General features: G+C 43.3%; 1 protein-coding gene across 14 annotated transcripts in view; it reads right to left on the bottom strand.

Annotated features, from left to right (window-relative positions):
- Positions 1 to 186: 186 nt before the first annotated feature.
- The window catches only part of MEF2C (myocyte enhancer factor 2C), a 176,167-nt gene continuing 148,887 nt past the window's right edge, over positions 187 to 27,466 (bottom strand). For 9 of the 14 annotated variants that reach the window (XM_081213429.1, XM_081213436.1, XM_081213424.1 and 6 more), the window contains 5 exons: positions 17,517 to 17,689; positions 14,464 to 14,487; positions 13,321 to 13,450; positions 12,012 to 12,147; positions 187 to 6,262 (listed from right to left, as the gene is read on the bottom strand). In XM_081213429.1, coding sequence (XP_081069555.1) covers positions 5,941 to 6,262; positions 12,012 to 12,147; positions 13,321 to 13,450; positions 14,464 to 14,487; positions 17,517 to 17,689 — 785 coding nt within the window. In that variant the 3' untranslated portion in view covers positions 187 to 5,940. The remainder of the gene's footprint in view (positions 6,263 to 12,011; positions 12,148 to 13,320; positions 13,451 to 14,463; positions 14,488 to 17,516; positions 17,690 to 27,466) is intronic. The other 5 variants (XM_081213428.1, XM_081213427.1, XM_081213425.1 and 2 more) reach the window with 3 other exon arrangements.

Below are 27,466 nucleotides of genomic sequence, written 5' to 3'. Positions count from 1 at the left end.
GCTGCAAAAATAATGTTGTTGGTCAAGGGAACCGTCAACTCGAAAAGGTTGAAAACCTCTGGAAGCTTTAGGCAGGGACTCCAGGTCTTGAGCTTACATTAATGTCTAACTGAGTAGCAGAGCATTATTTAATTATTATAATTATATTATTATGATTATTTTAAAAAATGCACCAGAGACACTGTATCACTAAGAAAGCCAGTAACTTTACTGATTCGGCTGCAAAATACAAATTATACCTTATTTCCAGCAGGAGAAACATTTGAAATTTTCCCATTTTATTTATTTATTATTCACTACAGACAGCTGAATTAAGTCCCTTGAGATTCACAGATGTGATTTTTAACTTGGTTATAATGTCTTGTTATCTAGTGGCGACAAAGTCCAGCTTATGCCGCTGTGAGCCTCTTAAGTTTAATATTTCTTGCAAAATGCTCGTATGCCCCCATTTACAGGATGATTTCTTAATTATCGCTGATTTAATCAAAACAAATCCCCAGGAAAAGAAAATAGAAGCAAATCATCTGAAGCAATCCAAGTCAAATGCTTTGTGGTGCAATGTGAGCTGATGTCAGTGGCTCCACAGAGAGCATCGATGCTGGGGGTTTCATCTGTCATGGGGTTGACCTCTTTGAATGACACTGAGGCATGGGTCAGTCTGAGGGATGAACAGGGATGGGATGGTGAAGCCAAATGACCTGGTTATGTTCATAATCCAGCACGGAACATGATACAGGATGTATGGAACTCAACACTTGGATTGCTCCACATCTTTGGTTAAAGTATATTCACAAAAGCCTGTTATTAGCTAACAGTGAAGCATTCTCAACCGACCCCAATGTCCCACCACTCCTTCACGGGACCTGTAATGCCAGGAAATGGAGGCCACAGAAGTGAGGACGTCACTGCAGATGGCATAAAATGGGAGCAGATGAAGTATGCTGTGTTTAGGCAACAGCCTTTATTGAGGTTTCAAGTGGCTTTTTGGGAAACAAAGACAAAGCATTTGCCTTCTGGGGGAAGGAGAAGAGAAAGGAAACAAAAACCACATATGTTGTGTCTACTAGGGAAGATGGGCCTAAGACAAATGCAAACAATAAAAAGGGGTTCTTGACATTCTTGCAAACAGCGTAGCAGTTGTTTTATTCTTGCTTTTAGCTTTGCCTGAAATAAGCTCTGAGAAACAGCAGATATCTTTATATTAATCATTAAAAAATTTTAAATTCCGCTTCCGGGGAAAATAGAAACCATTTGGTTACAAAAAACAACTTTGAAAAAACATTGAAATGATTAAAAAGACTTCACCGGGAAAGGCATCAATGCATACAATATACAAATTTGTGCAGATTGTGTATATCATATCATTGTCACCAGCGATTAGGTTTAATAACGTCATCGACAAGGCTTTCCCAAATAAGGATCAGCAAGAAAGGGAGGAGATTCCTCTTAAGGGATCTCGCGTTGCCTATACCTTGGTACTGCCTGGGTTGAAGTAAATCTTAATCCATTCTTGGGGCGCTGCCCCAAACTGCTTAAATATAAAGGAATCACACAATAAGCCCAAAAAGTAGCTTTGCAAATGCAATAGATGGTTAAGGTACAGATAAAAGGAACAGTTAAAGATAGACAGTTAAAGTTTCTAGAAAGCGACATCACAATTAAAAGTTGTGCTTCTTTATTAATTAACTCCATTTACAATTATGAATTAACCCTCACTTCTTGCCCCTATACTTCACTTTAGCTCAGTAGAGGAAAGAGGAGCGAAAACACGTCTATTTCCACACAATTCAGTTCTGTGGCTGTATAAAAACCAAGGTTTTAACTGCAAGAGATTGCCTAGCTTAGTTGCATGAGCTTGTTTACACTGTTACCTACTTGCACACAGGTACAATGCGGTAAGTTAACATTACACACCCACTTCTCTTCAGAAGCTCAAGTGTTATCTCTCTCTCCCCCCCCCCTTGTTGTGTAGCTGAGGCAGCTGTACGGTAAACTATTCATATGGCTATTCTTCAGACTCAGAAGACTGACCCCATCAGCCCCATTGACAAATTACTTCCAACAATACTGAAAAACCAAATATTGTTTCTCTCTCCCTCTCATTTTGTTTCAACGACAAGGTACAATTGTGACATATTTGCATATTTAAGACACATCTAAGTTGAAAGTTCCCAAATGGAGAATGTGACTATTGGTATATGTCAAGGTGAGGGATATAATTTGGCAGATGTCTCGAAAAAAATCAATTATTTGCCCCATTCTCACTTTCTTTTAATGCCTGCGTATCTTTTGTAAATCACCTGTAGGAATGATGCATGATCAGCTGTTTTTCTATGCTTGGAATATGTGGTCTCAACATGCTCCTAAGATTTTCTGTGCCAGCCAATAAATACTTAGGATGGGACCAAGCAATTGTTGAACCAGCTCATCACCCCAAATGGCAATGCTACAAGCTGTGGTAGTAGGCAGAGACACAGGTGCAAATGTATACCTGCAAATAGGTCTAGAGTAACATTCATGATATGAGAAAAAAAATGGGAAGTTTCACCTATGTTGTTCATGCTTATTATTGGGGTTGTTAGGAGTGAACAAAAGCATGTTACTATTTGCGATGGGTGGGGTAAACCAAGCTTATACAGTTCACCTCTGTCTACTAAACCTATGAATCTACATCAGCATTGGTCCAATGTAAGATGGATGTTTTGCATACAGGTACATGTCATAGTGCAATTCTCGCTTGTGACACTGAAAAAGTATTGCTGACTAATGAGCAGTGCACAGCAAGAGTGTTTATTAACAGGTAATAAAGGATAGGAGGTCCTCCATTCTCTCCACTCTTCTTTATACTGGCAAAATATCTATGTGGGAGGTAGGGAAAATTTAGGAACAGCAGCGACACCAGCTGACTTACGTCACTGAAGTACAAGAAATTTACAGTACTTGGCTTTCTAACTCATATTCCTCCTTCCCAACTGAGAATATGTGCTGCATCGCTTGCAGAGCTCAGCAAGGCTGATATGCAGGACCTGTTTGGAATGCCCAGTGTTGTGATGAAGACAAAGGGTGTATTGACCTGTTTGCAGAGTGCCTTTCTTATCCTACCAAGAAGCTACATAGAGCCTCACCACCATCACACACACATCTGGGAATAGAGGGACAAGATTCCTAACAAGCCTCAGTCTCAGGATTATCATTATTATTATTAAAGAAAGAAAATGAATTAACTACCGATCACTTGCCACTGAAGTTCCACACGAGAAGGAAAAGATGCATTCGGAATGAATGACGCTCTCTTTCACGCAGTGCTATTTCTGCTTAACAAAACATGTCATTTCATAAGGGACAAACTCAATGCTACATGCAGGTGTAAGTTCTTCCTAACATTATAGTTTTTTTTCTTTAAAGAAAAGAAGTCTCAAGAGGCAGCCATCAGAACAGAAATGGCGGGTGGAGAAGAGGTCCTTCACTTTCCCCCTGTGGGACATGTTTCTGCTTGACCACCGCACTTGCTCTCCTCCATATTGGGGTGATGGTGGAATGAAGGTTTGGAAATAGCACAACATGGCTATTCTTTTTGCATGGTCACGAAACTGTGGGATGCCTAAAACTGAGGCAGCAATTGATTGGGACTTAAGGACATCTTGTCTGCTCGTGACAAAGGCAGTGCAAAACATGACTGCTCTTGAGCGGAACAGTCAGCTCCTGTTACTCACTAAGAGTTGCTGGGTCAGACCTGCACGCTCATCACTTTCTGAATGCAACACGAGACTAAGTAAAGATCCCAACACAAATGCAATACTTTTCACTGCAGATGGATCACCCATTCTGCTTTGAGTCACCATAATGCTGCATGACCAAGACTGTCATCCTATACCCCATTTACCTGGCAGTAATCTCCACTGAAGACTGTGCTGCAAGTGATGCATATGCATATATAAATCAGGCCTCGGGTTCCATCAACTCATCTTTGCAATGAGCTTTAGAACTGGTGTGCTGCTCTTCCTGTCCTCCATTATTTTTGTCTAAGCTGGAAGAGATATTCCACACTTGCATGTGCCAAATCACATTTCTGAGGTAACGTAACCTTCCTTGGGTTTAAAAGACACTTACGCTTGGGATAGCACCTCCCCTTTTAGGTAACTCCTTATTGGATTTTTATATTTACTTCCACTTCACTTTGAAGCATGGGAGTCTGAAGGAATTTTTCCAGGGTGGCGGTGGCAATGGAAAAGGATATGAAATGCGGAGCAGGCTAGTTTCTCACAAAAAAGAGAACAGTGCCTGTTCATTTTGCCTCCTATCTCAGGTCCTAAAAATGCTTTAAACTTCATCTTTAAAAAATACCCCCAAAAGCTGAGGATCAGGATATTATGGTTCCTCGGGGGGGGGGGGCGGGACTGCCTCCTTTGCCTTCTCCCACCATGGATGTCTATGCTTTGAAGGATGCTATCCTAAACTTTCTTTCTTTTTTCCCTCCAGGTTGCAAATCAGAGCAAATCTGATGAGGATGCCGGTTTTGATGAATTTATGGAATAAAGGCCAAGCTGAGCCAGATCATGTTGTGATCACTATTTGCAGAAAGCCACAAGTTACGCAAGACATACATAAAGTAAGAAGAGGGCCTCAAATGTGTAAATCAGTAGGATGGAGCTGATCAGTATATACAATGGATCAGAAAACTGATGGCAGATGGATTAGAATTATATGGGCTGCTATAGGAAGGGGGGGAAATCTAATCTTTTGCAGATTAGCCTTCAACAGCTGACTGATTCTGTAAAATGTATGCAGATTAAAAGAAAAACCAAAAGGAGGAAAAAAAAGTTACTTAAATGTGCAACTGCACAAATATAATTCCCCCACTATTAAGATAACAAAAAACTTCTGCTATTACCATAATTATTATATATATTAGAAAGCTATACACAAGCATGTTAATTTCACAGATTTTTTTTAAAAGATTCTTAATATTTTATATAATTAGAAATACACATTTCAAAAACAAAACTTCTGCAAAGAGAAAACAGTTATCTTGGTTAGCAAAGCATGGAGTTCTTCATGGCTTAGGGTAGTGCTTTCTATACAAAAACAAAAAGTCCCCTTTTGTTTCTTTCAGGGATGTTTAAAATATTGGCGAAGCTACGAAGGGGAAAAAACACATTTTGGCTTAAGTAGACTACAAAAAGCCACAATGCTTTGCAAACTCTGTCTTACTTTTTAATATGAAAATAAGGAAAATGTAATTTACATATTTTTATATTTTTATTTAATAAGTGATGCAGACCCAGAATTTTAAAAATTAAATAGGTTAGCCCTCAAACTAATTTTTTTTTTTTACAAGTATGGTTCTCTTTTAAATGCCATACTCCAATAATACACCAACATATTTGTGTGCATTTCAGATATATTAGGTGACCATCCTTTTTCTTTTTTTACTTGGTCACCCAATTTCTGGGTCTTCCAAAACGTCTGTACATTTTCTATATGTTGCATAACAGCTGCTTTCTCTCTCAGTAAAGATCTGCCACCGTTGGGCAAAAAAAGTTTCCATTTTTTTCTCTTTTTTCCACCTATTTACATGTAAATAACGTTGAACCTGCAACATGACACTATCTATTGTAACATACATTTTGCAAAGGAGCACAACAGTGAAAAGAAGTTAACCTTAAAACCTATTTTGTACAAGTGTTCTGTTGTACAACTCAAGTGCGAAGCTTATCTCAGCATTGCTGTTTATCTTTAATATGGTATCACTGAGGCAATTTAAAAGTACTTTTACAAAACAGAGTACCTGACTTTCCCCTCCCCCCGCCCCCACACGCACAGCACATATAATGCATATCGACCCCCACCCGCCCGCCCTCTTCCCCATTAAGGTATAGCACACGCACACGCACACACACACTGCAAGGAAAAAAAAAACCCTAATAGCTAATAATGTTATCATGTTGCCCATCCTTCAGACAGCCTCATGCGTTTGACAGAGGGGCTTTCCCTTTCGTCCGGCGAAGGTCTGGTGAGTCCAATGGGAGAGTGGAATTCGTTCCGGTGATCCTCTCTATCGCTTCCGTCATACGAACTACTGCAACTGCTCAAGCTGTCAACAGGGGATCTTCCCGCCTCGTGACGCGTGTGCTGTGGGTATCTCGAAGGTGTGGTGGTACGGTCTCTAGGAGGAGAAACAGGTTCTGACTTGATGTTGAGGCTTTGAGTAGAAGGCAGGGAGAGATTTGCATTCTGAGATAAATGAGTGCTAGTGCAAGCTCTGTAGGAGGAAAGGAAACCCAGTTACAGACTGAGGAGGCAGAGCCCCCCGGAAATGCACACGTAAAACAAAACAACAGCTCAAAGACTCGAGGCCGAGACCGGGGCATGCCAGGAAGTGAGGAGGGCAAGGGGGGATATTATTTACAGAGGCAGAAGTGGCCCCATTGCAGGGGTGGAGCCATAACCCTACTCCCTGGCAGAGGTGGGGAGGTCAAGGCTGTGTGGGCTTGTTTGTGGGAATGTGGGACTGGTGCCACTGGTGCGCCTGCACAGCTCTAGCCTTCCTCTAGCCCTTCTCAGGAAGTGGCAGCAGGGCTGCTGCCAGGAAGCTAGTGTTGCGGCTCTGCCCTGCTGGGCCGTTTGACCTCACCTTGATGCCTGTCAGAACTGCAAATCACTGTGGCCGTTTTGGGAAAAGGTTCGAGCCAGGATGCGGCAAATTAAGAAAGGTCAAAACTCAGACCACACTTTCCAGGAACAGCGAGAGGGATCCGCACTCTGTACTCTCTAGTGCACTCAAAAGATTAACCTGGATGTTGGGAGGGGGGGGATTTAAATCCTTGCTCAACAAAGTTCTTGGAAAATTCTCTGGTGGTTCAGATGTAATGCTAAACTATGGTTTAATGTTTACATGAATGAACACCAGCGAGCCTTGGACTCATGTGCTCTTTCCCTCCTCTCCTCCTCCAGCTTGTTGTATGTCAACAAATCATAGTTTAAAGTAATCAGAACTTGGAGTAGAGGTGAGGCAGAAGCCTGCAAGCCCAGGCCTTGTTCATAAACGATGGTTTAGCATTACTTTTAAACTGGGTTATTATCTCGGGTTCTTCCAACATTTTAAAAATAATTTCCCCCTTTCTATGATGACAGCCCTATCCCCAAGTCCTGCTTCAGAAGCTCAATAACCATACAAATGGAAAGGGGGTGGGGTGGGCTATGGAGGGAAAGGCTTGCTATTTTTAAACAAAATTAAAAATACAGCAGATGTAGACTATTAGTGGTGGAAAGAGGGTCTGTGTGCTCAGTGAAAAATGGCACCTAGGAAAATAACATCTACATCTCTCTATGCCTATATCTATATAGCTACTTTAAAAAATGTGTGTGTGTGTGTGTGTGTGTGTATACTGATGAATGCACGTACACACACACACTCCCCCCCCCCACAAAAAAGCTGTAAAACTACTGTGTTCCAGTGGTGTCACGGGCAACAGCCAACATGCTCCACAACAAAAATTACATCTGTGGAATTACTCTTTGCCTGCCTCTTCAGAGGAGGGATCAGGCTGTCCTGATTTCAGCTTGAAGTGTACTGAAAACCAGTATGACAAAACCAATTTGATGAGACTTTGCTATGGGATGGGGCTGTGTGTGTATGTGTGGAGAAACGTATGTCGATACTGCTGTCAGCAATGGCACTATTCTGTCACACCCACTGCTCTACTTCTGAATAAAACCTCAAACCTGACAAACCTTATAGAAGTGTCGTGAGAGTAAATGAAAGATAAGAATTCAAAAGCACTCGTTTCAATTAAAGAGACTCGTTCGGGTTGGCAGTTGCAGAATGCGCAGGGCCACCCCGAGAGCTGTTTGCTCTTTGAATATCTCCCGGAGCAGGTGCATGAGTTCAATGGGAAGTATAAATTAAATGTTGACGGTAGGAAACAGTCTGATACGATAGCTGTGTGAAATGTCTAAATTAAAGTGAGATTTAATGCCTGCGCTACGGAGTTTCTTGCATCTAAAGGCGAAGACTGTTCAGATGCCCTCCAACATGTTCAAGGAACCTGTGAGATGGGGGAGCTGCATCTTTAAGCCACAACCCCAACAATATTGACTATGCCCCTCCCCGCTTAATCACACATGCCCCTCCCCTTTCCCAGTAACCCTGAATGCAGTTGGCTAGAGCACAGTTAGTGGGTGCTATACCATTCTGCCCCTTAAAGGTTCAGTGGATGTTGTGTTTATCTGAACAGCTCTGGAGACACCGACCATTTACGCTGGCCAATTACGAGTGAAATCTCACTCCGGAACCATGCATCAAACTGAACTTTCAGCTTGCTCCTACTTAAATTTGATGTGGGCTTGATGTGCTTTGCACCTGGTGGCCCTGTGCCAACCTTTCTGAGCATAGATTTGGTTGCTCCTTTGAAGTGAAATGAAAAGTTATCTGCAGGGGAGGCTCCACTTGTGCATGAATATTTGCACCCGGCTCTGGCAATCTTAGTGGGACACCCTCCTGAGCCAAGAACTGGAGGATTGTAGCCAATATCTATCAAAATTTCTGCAAAAACGCAAAAATAATGCTTTATCTCATGTGAACACATTTGTACTTGGAATGATGTGGCGGTGCTTTTCTCACTAATTGTCACAATGTTTAATAATGAATGGCTATTGTTAGGCAACAAAGAGAGAACCGAACGCTGCATGGGTAATTGCTTTCATCTGCCCAGCATTCAGCAGATTTTTGTCAAAATTGGTGCCGTTATCTTCCCAAACAGAAAGGACAAGTGTGTTGGCCCTACAGTTGCGATTGTGTGAGGAGCAAACGGAAGTGCAACATTTCCTCTGATAGGCTTTGTTTGGGGCTCCTGAAGCCAATAAACTCAGGATGCAACCCCACGTACACTCTCTTGTGAGTTTGCCCAACAAGTTTCCCCCACAAGCTCAGTGGGGCTTGCTTCTGAGTAAACATGCACAGGACTGGGCCACAATGTAGTTAAAGTACTGTGCCATTAGGGAAAGAAAATTGGTCAAATGAGCCATCGAAAATTTAAAGGCATTTCTTGATGCTGTAAAATAGCTTTATATAAAACATTTTCAAATCTGTAAAAGTTTTAAAACACCAGAATGATCCACTTACAATACACATTGGTGTGATAGAGAAAAGTGCAGGATGCACTTGTTATTTTCAGAATTTCTTATTTACTCACAGACTCAAGTAACTCTTTTTTATTCCAGTGTCTACTGTTTCTTATCCCCATCAGATTAGAATGTCATGCTGGATAGGGTAGGTTTAATAAAGGTTACATTTGCACCTACAAATTTGTATTGTTTCAAGAAACTCTTTTTGTTCCAGTGTAATTCACTTTTTTCCCATAGTATTTCTGTTGTTACCCTACTTAGTATGGACAGGTTTGCTGGTTGCCCCTCTTTCTCCCCAAATTTATCCAGAGGTGCATTATACTGTATTTATGAAAAGCACTACTTATTTTTAGAACAAAGGAATTAATGCATTCTGAAATCTATTGAATAATCTCTGCCCCCTGAGTACCTAATATTATTCAGTGGATTTGGTTTCTGTTGATTTCCAAATTATTTTTCTTAGTAATTGTCTGTTTCTAATATGTTTAAACCAGCCTATATATCAGCTTGGAGATTATACCAAGCCCAAAAGCTTAATACTCAGTTTCGCTAACCTTTCTTCTGGCTTGAAAAAAAAAAAAGCTCTTTCAATTCAGGGGTGTCTTGTGGGATCACTGAAAGTGTGGTTAAAGGTCTCCCCTAAAGTTAAAGTGTGGTTAAAGGTTGCCCCTAAAGTGCTGGTTTCTGTCAAAGTTAGAATGATGAAGAAAGAACAATTTTTTTCCAGGTAAAATTAGGGCAGTTATTTTATGATTGCATTGGAAATTGAGGATAGTGCATGGCATTTCTTTGAAGGCTTGCAGATGGTTTAGCATTTAATTATTACCTTGCTTCCTCAAACAGACAGGCTTGTTGCTACATCTTATGGTGAGCTACTGAAAGCAATTTGTTCATTGATATTAATGCTACTTGGCACAGACTTTTTCAGTTCTTACATCAAGCCTGTCCCATTCATGGTATGTAGAAGTTCAGATCATAAGAAAAGCCAGCACTTCAGCTTGTTTCCTCTTTTTCATTTTGTATTCTGCATTTTTTGTTCTATTACAGTTGTGCAAATTTAGTAGTTTGTTGAAAAGTTTCAAACGTTTGCAACAGGCTTCATTCCTTGTCAAGAAAGAGCTCTCCTGCAATAGCCACTAGAGGGCAGGAACGGATGCCCTTTAACTGGGAAAGAAAACTGAGTTTTGCTTGCAGGCATTTAGGTTGTGTTCCTAGAATGCAATTCCAAATAAGTGACATGTGCTTGTACGAGGATGGCCAGATAAACATAAGGGTTAACGTGAGGTCACTTGGCAACACATCAAGCAAAGATACACAGCGAACCGGTAGAGCAAAGTGTTAAAAAGTTTGAGTGGTGCTAAAGCTTTAGTTAAAAAAAGTAGAGGAGAGATATATTAGAATTCTAATTAGTGAAACAACCTTTGTGTTAATAGACTGGATAGGGCTAGGGTGGGGGTGTAAGGTTGCATTTGAACTGCCTTACCTGCATTCAGGTTTTGGATATTTAAAATATGACTTTTAAGCACAGTTGAAATCAGGGGCAGATTAACAATTTGGAAACTGCCTTATAGCAGAGTGCAGGCATAACTCTTCATCTCATGGGTTCAAGCCCCATGTTGGTTGAAAGATTCCTGCACTGCAGGAGACTGAACTAGATACAGTTCTGCGATTCTTTGCCCATTTCTCCCAGGGCTGTCTATCCTGCCTAGCAGTGGCTCTCCAGAATCTTAAGCACAGAACTTTATTATCTGCAACTTAATCCCTTTTTAACTGGAGAGGCCGGGGATTGAACCTGGAACCTTCTGCATGCAATGCTCCCCCCCGATCCCCAACTCTAGATCCTTACGCTCTGCAAACAGAAAATGATAGAAACTGCTTGACCTGAAAAGCATCTGAGTATTAACAACATGCCTCCCGCATAAGGGATTCCTGTCCATCGCAATAGTGGCGCAATGACAGGCCACTTCTGGACATGGGTTGTTATTGCTGCTCCGAGCCAAGGGAAGAGAGGGAGGGAAGGGGGAAAAAGCCCTCCTTAACAAAGCAGCCCAATCTCAGGTGGAGCCAACACTTCCACACCACGGCAGTTCAGCTGGAAGAGACTATGGGGCAAGCAAACTCAGTCAGAAGTGGGCAGGGAGTCTGGACACATTGAACTGCACACACCCCAGGAGTTCAGTGTGACCAAATGACAGACATCCTGCATATCTGCATGATGTATCCATCACTGACATGTCCCGGGCCGGCCAGTTTATTATTACATGTTAAACTTGGCTTTTCAAAGGAAAGGGGCGTTCTCAGTAGCTTGCAACCAGCAGAACAACTTTTATTCATAGAAGCGGGAATATGCAAAGGGGATGGTGCCAGGACTCCCAGGCTTCATTTAAAGACCAGAAGTGACTTGGAACTATTGTCTGCCAGGATGGGGAGGAGAAGGGGCAAGATGGCAGAGAGGTGGGTGTCGATTTATTCTATTTATTGGATTGGCCACACCGACCTCCCTGCAGCCTCACCTCTCTCCCTTCCAGGAGGCAACAGTGCCTCACCTGCTGGGAAACTAGCACCCCGGCTCTGACTGTGAGCCACTTCTGACAAGGCCAAAGCAGATTCTGCCTCTCTCACAAGACTGTGGTCTCCATCTCCTCTGCATGCTACACCCTCCAGAGTTAGCATTTGCATAGGAGAATGTGGATCCTGTTCTCTGATGCTTCTTGGTACTGAGCTGGGTGACGCCTTGTTGTTAATTCACCCCGGACGGGACTGTGCTGCTATATATCAACTCAAGAGACAGGGGTCTGCCCTGGGGAACAGCCATTCTTGTTTCACTCGGACCACCGCGATGCAATATTCAGGAGCGCACAGCACTTGCTGATGTAGTGACTTACCCCAGCTGACTGAGGGCAGATGGTGGCATGTTATGTAGGTGTTGTTGTTGCCAGCCGGTTACTGAGCCCAGGTGGAGAGCGCTGGCAGTGTTAAAGCCAGAGAGCGATGACAAATCTGCACTGCTGAGTGAGTATTCTAGGTGCAAGAACAGAAAACATGCCATTATTTAAAAGTCATGGGAAAACCTGATATACACTTACAGACCTAAGCATTTGCTCTTTCAGTTGATAAGCCATTGTGCCTTTAGTACTCCTGTGGTATCAAGCTGTATCCACTGCCCCAGCAAAAGCTTAAATTTGGGTTGTTATCTTGGGAAACAAATGCCAACTGAATCAGATTCTCTGTATTCCTGGAGAACAATTTTTAAATTTTGTGCATACATTTGTTAGCATCAAACACAAATGTATGTTGAAACAGGAGCCAGCAACCCATTCACCCCAGAGTCATCTTGTTGAGTATGGCCTGAAGTGAACAGGGTTTATTGAGGATCACTGGGAACTACAAAGTGAGAATAACGTTGGCATCCAAGCTCACAGGCCAGCAACCTCTGAGGCTGGGATCTCATCAAGGGACCTCCCGTGAACTTTGTATGTGCAAGCCTTCAGGTGCAGAAGGGAACAAGGCTGCACAATGTCAGCTCTTGCAGTCTGAAGACTGGGGTGAATTCTAGGAGCCTGGCCTTCAGCTTGGCCAGATTAGCAAAACGCTTCTGTACTTAAGGGTCAAGTGTTTGGAGATCCTGCGCTGAAGAGTGTCCCTTCCAGGTGAGGATTTGGACACATCTAACCACAGCCCAGCCTGGCCCTGACAGACTGTGAAAACAGATGGGTCCAATTTAAAAGGTGAGATGTGCTGCTACCACTTTTCGACCACACCTTTCTGCTGCACAAATGGATGCAGTGTGGGAGTACAAAAGAGGTACGACATGAATTGGACAGATGCACAGCGGAGCACATCAGAAATAGTACTGAATACTTGACAACCTCAAGAACTGGGTAAGCTGTACCTGATGCCTGGTGGTGAACACCAGTTTTAAGCTTCTACGAAAGCTGTAGAGCAAATGCTGAAAATCCAAGTTGCTCACTTAACGTAATTTTTTATTGTGACGCACAAGAAAAAATACATCTCTATTCCTATGATTCAGTAGACAATTTATTTATTCCTGCATTTTCTGCCAGAATGGCACTCAGAGAAGTAGTGCACAAGAAGACGTTTCAGTAGTACTGAGTAGTATTGTCAATATCTGGCTTTTCTCTCTCTCTCCCCTCCCCCCCATCTACACTGCTTGCATCTTATGTGGAAACTTACCGGTACCATAAGTTGTTGAAATGGCTGATGGGTATCCTCCCATCCCTTGCCCTGGCAAAGTAGGAGTTGCCACGGAAACCACTGGGGTAGCCAATGACTGAGCAGACTGAGAGTTATTTATCCTCTGATTCTTTTAAAGTAAGTAAAATAAACATATTAATGGCAGGGTGCAAAACAGTCGAAATGAGCTATATTTAGGTGTCAGATTTGTTCATACGATATACGACTGTACACAAGATTTCACAAAATTAATCATTTGTCGTTTGGCTTTTATGAACTCTGCCAATCCTTATGATTTACAATCTTTCAAGAGACCACTTGTCTCCATAGTAACCCATTACATCAGAATCTCCTAGGTAACCAAACTAGTAACATATAAGATTCGCCCCCACCCCACCCTGACACACTAGTAAGCCAAGAGGCTATGATGATAACTAATTATATGTAACTTGCATTGTTTAGGTTTTTTAAAAATCTGGTTGCAAAATATTATTAAAATGACAGTATTTCATCCCAAGTTAGCCATGCTTTAAACAGGTAGCCATATATGATAGCTTTGTCACAATGCAAAAGAGCACTGAATGGACACTTGATTGAAAGCAATGCAGTGCAGATAGACTGCACATGTACATGGATGCAGACCTAAGTCACACCCACAGTTCCTAGCCCAGCAAGTGTCATGTGTACAGAAGCACGCTTACGCACACAGATCTCTTTGCAAATAAGCAAGCCACTGTATATGAAAGCGTAAACCTGCATGTTCACTTTCCAACAGCAGATGGTGCTGTGACCACTTCATTTTCATCAATGGCAAAAGTTACTTGAAGGATATTTAAACTATTTTTTGTGGGGGTTTTTTTTAAGGATAAGATGTTTCTTATATTTTCTTGGTGTTGGATAGTAACATGCAAAAATTCAGCCTGGGATACTTAAACGTACAGAGCATTCAATATGAATATATGAAAGCTGGGGAAATCGGAAGATGAAATCCCTAGAACAGCAATATTCTTTCTAAACAGGAAGAGGATTCAGAATCACTCCCAACTCTTGAATCATAGGACCTGACAGAAAGTAACATGGCATTAAAAAAAATAAATCTGATAAAATCTTTGCATTACTAAAACAAGGATCATTCTCACTTACCAAAAGCAGATCAACATCCTCAGACTGACAGCATAAGAAAGGAGGATGAATAATTAGCAAAAGCAGATATTCTAAAGTGTGCCACTTTGCCATTCTACAAGGCGTAGATCTATTTCAAAGCATAGCCGGGGTGACCCTCTCTTTCTCTCCTAAACTGCTTACTCCAGAGTAATCTCGCCATGCAGTAATAACCTGAGCAGCTCTCAGCAAAAGATTTGAAGCTCACAGGGCCTGCCTCTGCTGAATAAAGCCTTGCATTTAGTACCTCCAGACATTTGCCTCAAAGGGGAAGCTTTCACCCCAACCAAGTCTTTGTCTTGTTAATCCAGCCCCAGTGGCTGCAAAGTACTTGGTTTTCAGAGACCCCACCAGGAAGAGAACCCCTTGAAAACGTTCCTTGGGAAAAATCATTTGATGGAGATGCCGTGTCACCGCCTAAGTCGTCTGAAGAGCAGCCCCATGAAAGATTGTACTTATATCATTGCTTCCAGAGGGGAGTGCTGCATTTAGGGAGTTTTACCTTGAGTGCCAAATTTAATTCATAATGCATCATGCTAAGAGCGAAGATAGAACTGTTTATATTGCTTGCCATTTTACATGAAGAAAACAAATATTCTCTGCGTCACTGCCTTGATCTTATTTATTTATTTATTTATTTATTTATTTATTTATTTATTTATTTTGGGGCGGGGAATGCGGTGTGAAAGCCACACATTCTCCACCTTTAAAAACAATGGGGGTTGCAGGGCGGTATGTTTTCCTTTTAAATGGTAGATTTCGGGTAAAAGATTTACATCCCACTATGCTAATTTGTAGGGAATTAAAAGACACTAGCATGTCTCATGCACTTTTGATGGCTTGACAGTATCCTAGCTCTATTTAACATAATCTGACAACACCAAATTAATAATGCCCCCCCTTAAAAAACCAATAATAACAAAAATGATTTTTCCGTGAAGAATAATTGCTGTTTCCGATTATTGAAAAATGTGACCCTGGTTCCAGAGTGGAAGATTTAAAGCTTCACTTTTCAAAAAAACATCACTTCTTGATGCCGTTCAGTGAAATAAAGAATCAACTATTGCTCTTCTGCAAATCTTTGGGAAGAAGCTTAGAAATTCTTATTGAGATATTAACAGAGGAAACCATGAAACAGAAGGAAGGTGGAAGTTGCTGTCCAAAATATATAGGTCCAGTGCCTTTTTTCTGCAGGAGTATGCATACCCCTAAACATTTTGTGAATCTAAGTTTGGCTTCACTGAGGGGCAGTATTGCAATATGAGTAGGAAAATGAGAGGGCCCCTAAACATTTTTTTAAAGAAAAAAAGCACTGTATGGGTGCTATGAAAAATCATGACAGATCCAGGTGCCTAGTGAAGGTGTACCAGGTGAGCAGAAAAGGGTTGCAAAGACTGATGGCAGAAATGCACTCTCCCAGGGTGAGGCCAGAATGCACATTTTCCCACAGGGAGGTACAAAGAAGGCCTTCGTATGAGCCCTAGGGATTGGGGTAGGAGGAAGGCATCCTAGGGAATGTAGAAAGAGACTTTGTGGCAGGGGAGGCTCCTATCCACACTAACCTACATGTCCAAGGCTGGGAGTCCAAAACATCTGGAGGGCCACAGGTTGCCCACCCTTGCTTGTCCTGAAAACTGGGATTGCAAATCGGGATTAAATGCTCTTTGGCAACACTGTGTTGCTGCATGTTTCCTGTGTGTAATGACCAGCACAGGAGCCCCCCTTAGAAGCTCCATCTCTTTCAGATGTTTGGACGGTGGTGGCCCAGGAGAGGACCAGCCCCTAAGTTGTGGAATTCCCTCTCCATAAAGGTGTATCTGGCTTCCTCGCTGTACAGCTTTTGGTCTGTGACACATGAGATGCATGTTTTCAGGGCCCACCCAATTCCAGTGACTGTGATCTATTCTAGTCCACCCTGGGACCTGCTGGTGAAGGGTGGGTATTAGATATAACAACAACAACAACAGGAAGAGGAAGTTGTTAAAAGGGAAGAGCTGTAGCTCCATCATAGCCTGCAAGGAGAAGATTCCAGCTTCAATTCCTGGTCTGACCCTGCCTCCAACCCCAGAGAACTGCTGCCAGGCAGACTTGACAAAACTGAGCTACGTGGACCAATGTTCTGACTCGGTACAAGACAATTTTCTGTGTTCCTCCTACTTAACAGCTCAGAACATGCAAGGGGATATACCGGTTTTCCAGGCTTGTTCGTGTAGTATCAGACCATGGTTTGATGTTACATCTTGTGTTTTAAGGTTTATTAAGCCTGTTAGTGGAAAACATACCGCACTGCAACCCCCATTGATTTTAAAGGTGGAGAATGTGTGGATTTCACACCGCATCTGTATGTTCGCTTTCTTGAACAGCCGCCCCAGCGGTATCAAATACACTAAGAGAATTTTGGGCTTGATCCAAAGGCTAAGGCTGTCAAGCAGCTCTTTGATGGAGAGCCATGGGCTTTCTATCTACCACTGCTCATGGTGGGGCAGGCTTCTTCAATCCTAGCAAAGTGGTAAAACAAAAAGTAGGAAAGAAAAAGACTTGAAGAAAATAAATACATTAAAATCGAAAGGAAGAAGGGAGGGAGGGAGGGAGGGAGGGAGGGAGGGAGGGAGGGAGAGAGAGAGAGAGAGAGAGAGAGAGAGAGAGAGAGAGAGAGAGAGAGAAGGGACCTACTCAGAAGGCAACAAAATTTATTTGAAACTACCACTAAGGCCCTCTGCTATCCAGAATCCCATCAAACAGCCCCATCAAACTTTATGTACAGGGACTTTGATTTCTTATATGTTCTGAGAAGTAATAATTATTACAATGTAACTCTTAAGTTTGATTCAGGCTTTTTACATTAGATTAGATACATTTTAATTAAATCTGACTTTTAAGTCTTTGTTTTGTTTCAGTTTGCTTGAGCAACTCCCTTTTTAAGCAAGGAAGCCTTACAACAGATAAATTAGACAAGCCCTTGTGTTTGATCCCCCACGGCCTTAGTGCTGTCTGGGAAATTTCTATCTTGAAGGGGAAGGACGAAAATGTGTTACCACAGATGGCATCGTGTTCTTGCTGCCTGGTGGAATCAGCACTCGGAGATCTGGTTTACGGTTGTTCATTCCCAAGTTCATGGGAGGAGGAGACTTTGCTTGCATATTCTTGTTCAAGTTGCCAGGTGAGACCAGCAGACCTGGTGAGTTTCGGGGGTTGCCATAACCGTTCCCTGTGGAATTTTGAAGAGAGAGAGAGAAAGAAAACGATAAGGAGAGATGCGGACTGAAAAACGCTTCTTCGGTACACAGGCTGACACTCGAATTCAGTTAACACTAACATGAACCCAGAAATATTGCAATCTCCTGTATATTCAGATTATTTCAGTGGTCCTGGAAGAAGAGACTGCGGCATGGGGTGGTTGCAGATTTCCCATCCCATTCAGAGCAGCACAATGTGGAATATAGTCGGATATTTGTCACTGTACACAATCCACCAGAATGTTCTCTTGCACCACCTTCCTTTTAAGAAATGAGAGCCACACCATCTCCTGGCAATGATCATGCACAGGTCCCATTTATCTCAGTGAGGCATGCATGAAAGAACACCCTGGCGGATTGTGTCCCATGTTAATTTGTGGGAGTAGGAGGAGAGGGTATCATTTGGGTTTCCCATCTCAAAGCCAGAGCTATGCAAAAACACCTGAAATACAAGAGTTCATATCACATGGAGGACACCAACGGCGCATGGATGATAAGAAGCATCAGATAACGGAAACACTGTGCTCTTCTATGAAATTGTGGCCTCGGTACCAAGTGGAGCAATGGACTTGAAACGATTATTCTTTCTAAACATTCCCTAATTCAATAATACACTGACAGAAAAGGCAGGCAGTCCTATGTCACCATTATGCTGTGAATCAACCATACAAATAGAATCAGAAGACTTGCTAAACTACTGAAACACATAGTAGCCAAGAGTGATCAGCTGCCAAATATATTCTGTTAACACATGGGAGCTGCAACGAAAGGCTGTACAGTAGTGTGGTCTTGTTGCCCCGACAGCCATGCCCTTTCCCAAGTTCCAAGTCCTGCATGGGACAGTCAGCATATGGTGGGGTCAGTCCTTATACAAATGTTTTTGGGGGTCCCCTTCAGTTACCCCCAAGTTTATTTTTCTTCTTCTATGAGTTTTGGAACCCCCGAAATCTATCTCTTGCCCTTCAATGGTTCCACTTTAGCTACAAAAGGATCAGCACCTATTAGTGCTGATAATCCTGATAATTAGTAAATAGGATTATATACTATTCTCTTTTTGACCATATGCAGATCCAGAGCAGTTCCCTTATTCTGCACCCCAACTCTCCACCTCACTATTTCTATGTGGATACAGCCTGAGGACATGACTACATGGGCCCCTGGCCTGATCCAGCCATCTCTTCATATATCATTTTTGCTGCTTCAAATTAGACAGCAAATTGCCAGTCCTTACTTTTGCCCAGTGTAAGGAGGCCAAAAGTCAAATTCATCAACATCATCAGTTAAATTTCTATCCCATCCAAAAGGGCAGAAAACAACAGAACATATTTTTTTTTTTAATCAAATGCAAATACTTTAAAATAGCAATGGCATCCTGTGTAGGGAAAAGACACCACATATTCTTCAATGAAAAACTGGGGGAATATCTTTGTAGCCTTCAGCCTGGATACCCCTCTAGGAGCTCAAACGTCTATATCACTGCCCTGCCACAGCCTTATACTTGGAAAGCGTTTCTTACCACTTGACCAGGAAGCCATAAAACTCATTCTGTAACTCTTAGAGCCTAACCTACCACACAGGACTGATGCAAAAGTGAGGGGGGGGAGAGAGAGAGACTGGGATATGCCCAAGCGCATGGCTGTGACCTCTCAGAAGGAGGCAGTTAGGAGTATATATACGCAATTAAGAACAATGTGCATTATCCAACTAACTTGCTCTGTTGTCAGTGCAAGGATTTATGTCCATGTAACTGAACTTCCCTCCTCCCCCTTGCCCAAATCTGCTCTGGAGGGTGGGGAGAAAACCCAGAAGAAATATGAGGAGGGCATGGAGTGCATTTTGTTGTGTTGGGTGGAGGGGTTTCCACTGTGCAAATCCTTGCACCGATGGAACAAGTTAGTTGGATACTACCCAATATCCCAGGTTTCTTTTTCCCATTTCTCTCTGTAACGATATAAAGATAGACAGCTAAGACAGACAGACGGACAAAAAATGTGGGGGAGATTAAAAATAAAAGCCAAAACTTTTTTTTAAGGGTCCTAAGAGGTATCCTGGTGACCTTGGGAACAATTTGGGTTGCCCGAGGCAACCAGGTGATTGGATTATGCACGCTTGTCATATAGTATCGAACACTGAACTGAATACAACCGAGTGTGCATTACTTAGAAGAAAGACGCTAACCTCAGACAATATTGCAGGGAGAGTGGGGGTGGGGAGGAGAAGCAGAAAGAACAAAAGAAAACCCTGCTTGGATCAGGCTGTTTTCATGGACAAATGCAAGAGGATTCTGCTTGACTCACTCCTCCCCCCCCTTTCAGGTTTTTTTTTTGTTTTGAAACAAAGGAAAGTGCAGCAAGGCTATAATTTCCATGGTGGGGGGTGAAAGGCGGGTGGGGGGGGGGAGAAAGAGCAAAAAACAACTGGAGGAGGACTAGGAAAATTCTTCAATGCTTCTCCGTCTTGCCTCTCTCCCTTCCTCCACCTTCAGAGCTCGATCCTGAACGCTGATTTCAGCAGGAGGAGTTGGCTGTGTGATTTTGAAAATACCCCTCTATCTCATCTCTGCTGTCTTTTGCTTTTAAGGCTTTTACATCCTGACATTCAAGCATCTCCGTATTGTGCTAATTTGGTGCTTTCAGAAGCAGCCCCTTCTCTTTCTGCAACTGCAATAATAACAATGATAACGGCTGGCACAGCACTGCAATTAGCACCTTCTCCCAAGAGCCCAAAAGCTGGATCCACCTTCTCGCCCATGAACATGAACGCCACTCAGGGAAAAGGAGACGCCTACTAAAAAGAAGAAGAGGAAGAAAGCCCCAAAACATATTTACTCCGGGACTGGCTTCCCAACTCTCCTCCTTGGGGCTTATGCTCACATTTCATTTACTCTCCTTCCCTCCCTCCCTTCTTCTCCCCCAGCGACTTCTGTGCCAAAAGCCACCTGCTGTGCGGTTGCCTAGATAGCTGGAAGCCTCAAATCTAAGGGCACATTTTCAAGGCCACCAAAAGAGTTAGCCTTTAATCACCCTGTGTTTCAGAGAACTCCAGTGGAACATGGAATCTTGAAACCCTGATAGAATTATTTGAAACATACAAGTCTGAGATGACGCTTAATAGCAGGGAATCAACAGTGTGCGCCGAAGAAAGTCTCCCAAACTCTCTCGCAAGAAACACAGACACAGAGAGCTGCTGGGCAAATACAAAGAAAATAGGATTGCTTCACATTTGCCAAGGTTAAGATAGTTAAGACTAAGGCAGAGGTGGCCCTCCAGATGTGGCTGGACTGCAACTCTGGTCACCCTGGCCATTGGCTACGCTGGCTGGGGATCATGGGAATTGGAGTTCAACAACACCCGCAGGTTAGCCACCCCTATTTAAAATCTAAATCACACTTCAATGTAGGAAGACTTCTTTAAAAAGTCATCAAATTGCATGGCAAATCAGTGCTTTTAGACCTAACCAGTCAAATAATCTGTGTCCAACAACACTGAAGGAAAACTGTACCACAAATATTCGGGAAATTCTTAAAACTACAAAGCTAGGGCCAATGTTTCTGGAAGTTCTGCCCTTGTACAACGTATACTGTACATAAGCATAAAAAATTATCTTGGTATTTCATTGCCATGTAGCATGCAGAGGAAAGCTTCCTGGTGCAATCCTAACCACGTCTACTTAGTAGTAAGTCTCGCTGAGTTCAACGGGGCTTACTCCCAGGTAAGTGGGGTTAGGTTTGCAACCTTTATTTCCATAATTATTTATGTACTTTAATGTATTCTGCTAGTTCAGGTTTCTGATTGGCATTACCAGTGACGCAAAGAAATGTAAAAAGTAAAAGTAAGAGTTCACTGTAAAGAAATGCAGGTATGCTTTGCAAACAAACCAGTTCCCTTAAAACAAACCACATTTTTTGAAATGGGATTCAAATAATTATCTGAATCTACAATTATTTTTGGGAACATTTTTTTTAAAGGAAAGAACTAAAGGCATATTTATGGAATTCAGGAAAGTACTATAAAGAAGACATGAAGTAAGGCTTGGTTTGATAACGATATACATAAAGGGGCTATTTTGTTCTGGAAAAATATGTTGGCCATGCCATATAATGCGACATGACTAGCAGTTGTTCAAAGTGTGAATGTGGCGTTCTTGCATGTGTGCAATTAAACATACGTTACCCATAATGAAATTTTAAAAATATAACAAATATGTATATGTGTCTGTCTTTATACTACAAGAGTCTGATTTTTTCCCTGCTTGTTATTTTAAGGAAGGGAAATGGAATGGGGTGCAGGGGGGGGGTTCTTTTCTACAAATGATTTACTTCAAATCAAAGCAATTTATTTAATACAAATCTCAACACCAGGAATGCTTTCCTATCATTTAGAGACGGTGCCACTTAGAAACACCAATCACGCAACTCTTTATGTATTTACCTACTAATGTAAAATATTTTGAAACGTGATGACATTTCCTGCATTTGTATTTTTAGAACATCAAATTATTTTAAAGAGCGACTGCAATCTTCTCCTTACCAGCGGATTTCTGCTGTTCTTGGCACATTGTGCCAGCTAGCAATTTGGAGCCATATAATGACTGTTTCTCCTTCCAGCCACCAAATTGTTATGCTTTTGGCAGAATATGGGTCCCGGAATGTAAGGCTGTGGACTCTAAACCAATGATATACAAACCCGTCATTTGGAGATCAGTGATGAATACATGCATGTGGCCTGCAGCTAAGGAGAGCCTGCATTTAATCTGGATGCTTAAACCGCATCCTCCTCTGTACGCTGAAAGCTTTGGCCTCTACTGAGGCAGCTTTAGTCAAATGCACTGGAGAAGAAGAAGGTCTTGGTTAAATTCAGAGGCAAAACAACTCAAGGGAAAACCCAGCAGCAACAAAATTGGAGCAGCCCTTCTAATATAGAGATCAAACCCTTCCTTTAGCCTGTACTTTAAAATTACACTTTGCCTGGACGGTTATCAATTTAAATGTGACTGTGTGCAGAACGGTACGTTCCACAAGCCACTAGAAAGCGCAAAAATTATATGCCCTGTACGAATGGATTTCCTGATTATAAATTAGGAGAAAATGAAGACCAGATGAGATCTCGGCTGAGTTTGCGTTGCGTTTTCATTCGATTAAAAAGCTGTACATTTGCTGAAACAGAATACACACACACACACACACACACACACACACACACACACACACACACTCAACATTTATGGGTATCACTTGCACTCAATAATGACAACAAAAACAGAGGAAGCACAAGTTTCCAAAGGGCATGTGTCAGGAGGTGTAAATTTATAGTCTTCCTCAGCCAAGGTGCTTTAAGTGCAAACTACTCCTTTCCCTAGACCCTTACAAGAACTTGCTTTTGGCTTTATTGACTTTATTGAGCAAATTGTGTTTACAGATAGTTTATTTCTTGCTGAGTGTAGCTCTGCAGCAAATAACCACTTTCTCCCGGAATGCCCTGGGAGCCCTTTGTACGAACCAAAGTCACTGCAGCGGGAGAAAAGAAATGGAATGTTGTCTAACACCTCCTTCTTCTTTTTTGGTCACTGCTTCTGCTCTCCTCATTTAAGGGGAAACAGTCAGAGCTTTGAAAAGGACATTTCGTTAAATAAATGAGCAGGGTGAACTTTGTTGACAGGACACCACTGCTCCCCATTTGTACAGAGATGCCTAACTTGATAATTTTTTTTTAAAAAAATGTAATTTCTTTAAAAAGCTTCCCTACTACCCTGAGTGAAACAATATAGATAATGAATGTATCTATATTGAGCTATATTATCTATAGGGTTCAAATCCCCCCTCATCCCCCCTCATCAGCCATAAAGCTCACTGATTGGCCTTGGGCCAATCACCATCTCTTAGCCTAACCTACCTTCCAGGGTTGTTGTGAGGAGAAAATGGGGAGAAGGAAAACAATCTACACCACCTTCAGATCTTTGGAAGATATAGGTTGTATATAAAGGTAATAAATAAATAAAATAAATGTGATGTATTTAGGAAGGCTCCAGGCCGGGGGGGGGGGCAGGAGTAGGGAAGCTTTTTCAGGCAATTAGTGGCAGGCGTGGCCAGAGCAAAAAAAGTGGGTGGGACAACAGGTATGACTCTTGTCGCAACACATGTGACTTTACTGTCATTCAAGCTATGCGCTATTCAGACATCTAGACACACACAGATCTCTCTGTTTCGGCCACTAGCCACAATAGCTGTTTTTCAAACCTATTGTCGGAGGCACTCTGCCTCTGAAAACTAGTTGCAGCAAACTGCAGGTGGGCAGAGTTGCGCTCATTTCCAGCTTGCAGGCTCACAACTGGTATCTGTTTGGCCACTGCTGGGCCAGGTGGCCTGATTCAACAAGCTGTTCTTCTGCTCAGGCAAGTAAGCAGCATTACTGTAGTTCAAGGACAGCTTCCAGCCATGCAAAAGCACTTAGGGAAGGGGTGCAGCAGGGCTGAGAAGAAGAGGTCTAGGGAGAGTCCCAGAGGCCAGATAGAGAGGGCCCAGAGCTAATATGAACTCTCAGCATGCTTGGAAATTGAGTGAAGGGAGGCTGGGCAGGAGAAGGGGTATTTACATTTCATATGGAAATTGCCTCCCCATCCCATTGCATGGACCCAGAGAATTATTCACCCCCTAAGGCACACAGGTGAGTAGGGAGATGAGCTACATTGGCTTCCAGGTCGCACTGGGCCATTGCAGAGGTTTGCTATGGGGGAAAAGTAGTAACCCCCATGCATGCCACGTTGAATTCTCTGGATGACAAGACAGGATATAAATCTTAGGAGGTTTTTGATTTTTTTAACTAAGTTGCATCAAAAAAACAAACATACATATAATAAATAATGTGTTGACTCACAAAATCAAAAAGGAAAGCCAGAAAAGCATGCAACTTCTGAGTCTACAATCCAGCTTCTTTGCCACCCACCCCATTCCCCAAGAAGCTAATTGAAGCTTTCTACTCACATGTTACATCTGTTAAGCATTTCATAGTACATTACCTTGGCTAAGTGCAAATAGCAAAGGAAACCCAAGTGGAAACAAGGAGAGAGAAAATCTTTAGAAGTAACTTTTGATTCCCACACCGTTTTTCTTTTTCTTTTTTTACTAACAGTGTCACTTCTTATGTTGTTGAAACGCACACAAGAAGGAAGCACTTGCAGGCTTGGGGAAACCCCAAGGCTGTCAGATTACAAAAAAAGTTTCTTAGAAGAACGAACCAACCAACCAACCTACAGGTAGGGGGAAACCCCCAAAGCAGCTAAATGGGGACTGAGCATGCTCAGTGGGCTCGGAATGGTGGCTGGCTGTTGGAGGCAGGAGTGGAATATCAGAGAGGGCTGGTGGTGGATGGAACGGAGCAGGGGCGCCGACTTATAAAAAATATTGGGGGGGCCCATACCGGGGTCCTGCCGCTGGTTCGCTCGGGTAGCCGGGAGAACGCAGTTCGAGGTGGCGGTGTTGGGGAGAGACCCTCGCTCAGGGCGCCACTAGACTTGGCGGCCGGTGGCCTATCTGGGGGGTTTTGGAGCGTATTTCGGCGGAGCGATTGGGGAGGAGGGGGCTTGTTGCCGGATTCTTCAGCTGAGCCGGAGATCCGCTGCTGGGGGTCCCTGGGCCGAGTTGTGAGCACGGCCTGCTGAAGGGAGATCCAGCCGATTGCGCGACGGGGATGGCCGGGGCTCTCCGGCTAGGGCGCGCGGCTGGCTGGCTGGCGAGGGAGCAGGTGGGGAGGAGGCGGGGGTCCTCACTCTCTTAGGAAACGCACCCGCGCGCCCGATTGCCACGAAGTCCGAAGGGTGCGTGTGTGGAATTAAAAAGCAAAAACGAGATACGGGCAGGGCAGGCAAAGAGTTTTCTGCAAGAGGATGGAGGGCAGGTTGAAGAGAAAATCACTCAGGATGAGACAGTCAAATCAGCCATGATAAAATGGGCTCAGGATATTGGGTATAACATCATGTTTGAGGACTGGGAAAGGTTATGGACCACCGGAATGAAATTCACGGCATGTAAAGCCTTGAAGGAAAATATTATGAAAATGATTTATAGGTGGTACATGACCCCAGTCAAGCTTGCAAAAATATATCACCTGTCTGATAATAAATGTTGGAAATGTAAGGAGGCTGAAGGGACATTCTTTCACCTCTGGTGGACTTGTCCAAAAGTGAAGACCTTCTGGGAAATGATCTATAATGAGTTAAAAAAGGTATTTAAGTATACCTTTCCCAAGAAACCAGAGGCCTTCCTCTTGGGCATTGTTGGCCAGAAAGTGTTAAAGAAGGATAGAACTTTCTTTATGTATGCAACTACAGCAGCAAGAATACTTATCGCAAAATATTGGAAGACACAAGATTTGCCCACACTGGAAGAGTGGCAGACGCAATTGATGGACTATATGGAACTGGCTGAAATGACTGGCAGAATCCGAGATTTGGGAGAAGAAACAACGGAAGAGGACTGGAAAAAATTTAAGGACTATTTACAAAAACAATATAAGTTGTATGAATGTTAAAAATTTACACGATTCGGAAACTATAGCTTCAGCAATTAAATTTGGGAAACAGGAAATTATATTTTAAGTAAGAAAAGTCAAAATCTAAGGTAATACTATGTTTAATTTAAGATATAAGTAACTGATGAAAAGTATGTTAAATTTAGAGGTATAGTATTTGAAAAGTACGAAACAAGGTAATAATTTGCTGATATCTTTATTATAAAGAATGCAGGGTAAGGGAGATGCGAGGAAGTCCAGTTAGTTATATAAAAAATGTGTTGAATGGTTGGTTTTCTTTTCTTCTTTTTCTTTTTTCTTTTTCTTGTTCTTTTACTTTTTTCTTCAGTGTATGTTTCTAACTTTGTATTTGAAAACTTAATAAAATATTTATATATATATAAAAAGAGAGAAAATCCTTTCGCTTTTCTGGGGCGCAGGGAAGTCTCAGAGCCGGAGGTTGGGGAAGGGACCCCCTTTGCTCTGCCCTCTTCTCCCGTCTTAGATTCGCATGGGGGTCCCCGCCCGAGCTTGCCTGGCCACCGGGCCACACAAGGGCCGCGCTCTACGCGGCACACCTTGCTAGCCGCGCAGCTGTCCTCCGCGGCTGCGGAGCGGCCCTGCGCCGGTGCCCAGCCCCTCTGGGCGCCCGCTGCGCTGCCAATGACAAGCGGGCGACGTCGCGGGCGGGGAAGGCGTCGCTTTCTTTCCCGATCCTGCATCCTCCCAGTCTTCCAGCCCTTTTTTGGGTTGGAAGCTCGTCTCGTTCGCCCTTCTCCTTTCTTCACCCTGCGCGCAATTTTCCTCCCTCGTCTCCCTCCTCATTTCTCCTTCCTTCCTTCCTTCCTGACTGACTGACTGACGGGCTTGGGCTCGGGCTCAGGCTCGGGCTCGGGCTCGGGCTCCGGGTCGGGCTCGGGCTCGGGCTCGGGCTCGGGCAGCCACAGCGTCGGCGGTGTTGGCGATCGGCGGCGCGGGGGGATGGCCCTCCCGGGGGAGCCGGCGCTGCTCAATGGGGTTGCCAAGGAGACAGGCCGGCCGCCCCCCTCCCCCGGCCCGGCGCCCCCCGCCGCGCCGGTGCCCGTTATCGAGCTGGTGCGCGCCGGGCGCCCTATAAAAGCCGCGGACGCGCCCACCGCCGCCCGAGATTATTGGGGGGGCTGAGCCCCCCCAAACGAATTTTTGAGGGGGCTCGGGCCCCCTCAAGCCCCATGGAGTCGGCGCCTATGGAACGGAGTGACTGGA

Source organism: Podarcis bocagei (genome assembly GCF_964188305.1).
Source record: "Podarcis bocagei genome assembly, chromosome: 11".
Classification (NCBI taxonomy): domain Eukaryota; kingdom Metazoa; phylum Chordata; class Lepidosauria; order Squamata; family Lacertidae; genus Podarcis; species Podarcis bocagei.
Note: the sequence above shows the minus strand (reverse complement) of the source record. Positions and strands in the feature narration are given on the sequence as shown.